The following is a 4526-nucleotide window of genomic DNA, read 5'->3' on the forward strand; positions in this document are numbered from 1 at the left end:
GGAGGGGGAGAGGGAGGGGAAGGAGAAGGGGGAGGGAAGGGAGGGGAAAGCTATCCGGTGACTGTGGAAGCCGAGCTCTGGCTGAGACGTGAGCCGAGCCTGGCGGAGGGAGGTTCCTGGCTCTGGCCATGGAACGTTCTGGGTCTGGCTCTGGGGCGACCCTGACCCCGAGAGGAAGGGGGTGCCCAGGACACACGTAGGGGCTCTGATGGCACCAACACGAGTTGCAGGGACGCCTGCTGATCAGGACGGCGACTCCCCAGGTCTGCGCCCCGGGCCTGCGCCCCCGCCTCCCCGCCTCCCGGGGTGACTGGTCCTCGGTGCCATGGAGCCGGCGGCTTCCCTGCGCGTCTCCCCGCCGGACCCCCTGCTCTTCTTCCCCTTCCTCGGCCTGTCGGCGCTCGTCTCAGGTGGGCACTGGTCTCAGGTGGGGCTGGTCTCAGGTGGGCGCTGGTCTCAGGTGGGCGCTGGTCTCAGGTGGGGGCCGGTCTCAGGGCCGGTCTCAGGTGGGCACTGGTCTCAGGTGGGGTCCGGTCTCAGGTGGGCACTGGTCTCAGGTGGGCTCTGGTCTCAGGTGGGCACTGGTCTCAAGTGGGGCTGGTCTCAGGTGGGCGCTGGTCTCAGGTGGGCACTGGTCTCAGGTGGGGCTGGTCTCAGGTGGGGGCTGCCACACTTCCCTCTGAGTGTGCTCACACCTTCGTGCACGTATTTGTTGAGTTCACGCCAGCGCCCCCAGTTCAAAGGCACATAACCCCCAAGTAACCAAAATTCAAACTTTATCAGAGGAAAGGAGAGAGGGAGAGAGGGAGAGAGAGGGAGAGAGGGAGACCAATGATGAGAGAGAATCATTGATTGGCTGCCAGGGCCGGAAGACCCTGAGCGATGGATGGGCAGATGCTCTGACAGTTTCTGTGAAAGGGGCTAAGGCACCGCTTGGCTATCGCACCAGGTAGCCCTGTTCGCCTGCCTCGCTGGCTTTTATTGTCCTGACAGCTTGAACTCAAATTAGCCTCTGGGTACAATCAGCAGGTAGGCATCCTTGAGGAAGCACATGCTTCTACAGTGTCGGGTCTTAAAGACTAAACATAGAGATTCTAGCAGAACACCCGGGGATCGGGCTTGTTTGGAAAAGTCAGGTAGGGGCTGCGCCTTCAGCAAGGTCCCCTCAGAGCCCTGACCTTTCGGAGGACCCTCCGTACAGACCTTCCAGCCAAGTCCCGTGCTCCCCACAACTGGCTGCACCGGCTGGGCCTCATTCAAATTGTTGTTGTTAATCCTCAAGGGAAAGTATTTTTCCATTGATTTTTAGGGAGAGTGGAAGAGAGAGGGAAAGACAGAGAGAAACATCATCCATGTGAGAGAAACTCATTGATTGGTTGCCTCCTGCACGTCCCCAACCAGGACCTGGGCCAGGAAGGAGCCTGCAACCAAGGTACCTGCCTTTGATTGGAATGGAACCCGGGACCCTTCAGGTCAGGCCAGCGCTCTGTGCACTGAGCGACACCGTCCAGGGCTGTGTATGCATTTCACACTGACAGCAGGTTTCAGTTGGGACTGGCTGGCGGCTACCCTGTTGGACAGTTCCAGTCCCAACCTCCCCCCAGGCCGGGGCTGGACTGGGGAACAGGACAGCTCTAAGCACAGGGTCTGCAGGAGCTCCGTGTGGGCCTCTGTGTTCTGTTCACCAAGCATTAGCCGCCTCAGTAGGTACTTACTAGGCGTCCCTAGCCCCCAGACCCTCAGCCCAGGAGTAGCTGTCCCCGAGAAGAGCCACTTCCTGTTGTTACCAGGAAACCCCCAGGTGGGCTCGGCTGCCTGTCGCTGTGTCCAGTCACAAAGGCAGGGTTGAGTCCCATAAGGCATTTGTTTACGGAGAAGGGGCCCACCCAGCAGACAGGGCGCTTACACCCATCAAGTCCTGTCTCCCAGCAGGTGCAGGGACCGGACTACAAAGGGGACAGGGCTGGGTGCTGTGTGCAGCCCTGGGGGCCTCAGCCGTCAGCTCTTGTCCTCAGTCCCCAGGCGATGAGATGCTGTTGGTCAGATGGTGTTTTGGCTCCTGGTGGGTGGGCCTGACCCTGCTCATGGGTTCTGCTCGCTGGGCTCACAGCTCAGTCACCTCCCCAATCTCTTCACACAGAGCTTTGAAAGGGAAACAAGAAAAATGTAACCCCCACTCACATATAAGAAACTTAACCCCTGTTCACATAAGTATCTGTGTTCTAAGATTTAAAATGATAGGATTACTTTTCCGATTAATTCAGCTGCTCTGTCTGCCAGATTGTAAGGCCCCTGTCACTTTCCTGCCCTCAATGTCCAATAGCCGGTGCCCCGCCTGAGCCTGTGCCTCTGTCGCGCAGCCCAGTTTACAGTCGTGGGACCGGATGAGCCCATCCTGGCCATGGTGGGAGAACACACCGTGCTCCGCTGCCACCTGTCGCCTGAGAAGAGCGCGGAGGACATGGAGGTGCGGTGGTGCCGGGCTCGGCTCTCCCCGGCGGTGCTGGTGTACATGGGCGGGCGCGAGAGGCCCGAGGAGCAGATGGCACAGTACCGTGGACGGACCACCTTTGTGAGCGAGGACATTAGCAAGGGGAGGGTGGCCCTCGTCATTCACAACGTCACAGCCCACGACGACGGCGTCTACCGCTGCTATTTCCAGCGAGGCAGGTCCTACGACGAGGCCGCCATGCGCCTGGTGGTGGCAGGTGCGTCGTGTCACTTCATTCAGTGGCTTTTTCACAGAGTGACTCACTGAACCTTAGGCCCCCGGCAGCCCAGTAGGTTTTTTTGTTTTGTTTTGTTGTTAATATATATTTTTAAATGTATTTTTATTGATTTCAGAGAGGAAGAGAGAGGGAAAGAAAGAAACATCAATGATGAGAGAGAATCATTGATCAGCTGCCTCCTGCACGCCCCCCACATGCAACCTGGGCATATGCCCTGACAGGGAATCGAACCATGAACTCCTGGTCCATAGGTCGACGTTCAACCACTGAGCCACGCCGGTCAAGCCGTCCAGTAGGTTTTTGCCTATAATTCCCTTCAACCTCGGAGGACAGCCTCCTCCTGCCCCAGGACCCAACCAGTGGCTTTGCCCTGCTGAGCTGTGGGCATGGAATCCTGAGAAGCACACAGAACACAGCGGGAGCCTTGAGCAGGGAGAAAGTTTAATCCCTACAGCTTTTAAGAAACCTTTATTGTTGAAAATATTGCATATATCCCCTTTTCCTCCCATTAATCTCCTCCAGGCCACCCCCTCCCCACGCCAGGCCCTCACCACCTATTGTCTGTGGCCGTGGGCCATGCACATATGCATACAAGGTCTTTGGTTGATCACCTCCCACCCACCGGCCTCCCCCACCTTCCCTCCGAGATGCTCAGTTCCATGCGTCCTCAACCCCACAGATGGTGCTGATGCTGCGCCTTAGAGATCTCTGAGCATCTTTACCAGGAACACGCTTCAGAAGCAGAGGTCTTAGACGTATCTCTCTGTCCCCAGGCCTGGGCTCCAAGCCCCTCATTGAGATGAAGGACCATGAGGATGGGGGCATCCGGCTGGAATGCACGTCGGAAGGGTGGTACCCTGAGCCCCACGCAGTGTGGAGGGACCCGTATGGTGAGGTCACGCCCGCCCTGGAGGAGGCTTATGCCCAGGATGCTGACGGCCTCTTCAGGGTCACCTTGGCTGTGATCACGAACAGCTCCGTGAGGAACATGACCTGCTCCGTCAACAACACGCTGCTCGGCCAGGAGAAGGACTCTGTGATCTTCATCCCAGGTTCGCTCGCTGCCCTCTGGGGGCCCAGCCCATGAGGGTCCTCAGCAGACAGAGGGGAGCCCCAGCGAGGCTGGGGGAGGGGCTGCAGTGGGAGGGTCCTGGGGCCTGAAGAGCTGGGGCTGCAGCTGAGCTGAGGCCTCTCCCAGCATCACAAGGGGAACATCAAATATTCTCAAAACTCAGGAGTAGGAGCCTCTTCTCTGAGGGTAAATCTGATTTTCCTCCCTGTGATGGTTCTCACCCCGGGCCTCCCTGGCCTCACTGGGACTTCTCTAGCCCCCCTTCCAGAACCCTTGATCCCCAGCTCCTCTCCCTTCCCCTGGATGGAGGCCCTGGCTGTCGTCCTGCCTGCTCTGCTCCTCCTCCTCATCATCCTCGGCAGCATCTGTCTCATCAGGAAACTCCGCAGGAGGAAAGAAGCTCTGGCCCTGGAAAAAGACCTTGAAACTAAACAGAAAGAAATGGCTCGTAAGGAACAGGGGCAAGAGCGTGTGGGAAAGAGAGACAGAACGGCTAACAAACAGTAAACGAGTAAGAGGGCACTTCACTGCCGTTCCCGGGACCCTGCTGGGCTGCAGGAGCCTGGGAGTCAGAGGACCAATGGGACTGTCAGGGCTTGGGGCTCTGCGTCCCGGCCCCCGTCCTCCCCCCCAGTTCCCTTTCCCCTTCCTCCCCCCCAGCTCCCTGTCCCCTTCACCCCGCCCCCAGCTCCCTGTCCCCTTCCTCCCCCCCAGCTCCCTATCCC

The 4526-nt window shown here is 58.6% G+C and overlaps 1 protein-coding gene across 3 annotated transcripts in view; it reads left to right on the forward strand.

The window, feature by feature from the left end:
- BTN1A1 (butyrophilin subfamily 1 member A1) overlaps nt 1-4526 on the forward strand; it is a 21904-nt gene that overhangs the window by 264 nt on the left and 17114 nt on the right. The window contains exons 2-5 of one of the 3 annotated variants that reach the window (XM_015564313.1): nt 264-410; nt 2361-2708; nt 3503-3781; nt 4070-4249. In XM_015564313.1, coding sequence (XP_015419799.1) covers nt 326-410; nt 2361-2708; nt 3503-3781; nt 4070-4249 — 892 coding nt within the window. In that variant the 5' untranslated portion in view covers nt 264-325. Of the gene's footprint in view, nt 1-263; nt 411-2280; nt 2709-3502; nt 3782-4069; nt 4250-4526 lie in introns of those variants that run through there. The other 2 variants (XM_015564314.1, XM_006764282.2) reach the window with 2 other exon arrangements.

This window comes from Myotis davidii, unplaced genomic scaffold (genome assembly GCF_000327345.1).
Source record: "Myotis davidii unplaced genomic scaffold, ASM32734v1 scaffold1521, whole genome shotgun sequence".
Classification (NCBI taxonomy): domain Eukaryota; kingdom Metazoa; phylum Chordata; class Mammalia; order Chiroptera; family Vespertilionidae; genus Myotis; species Myotis davidii.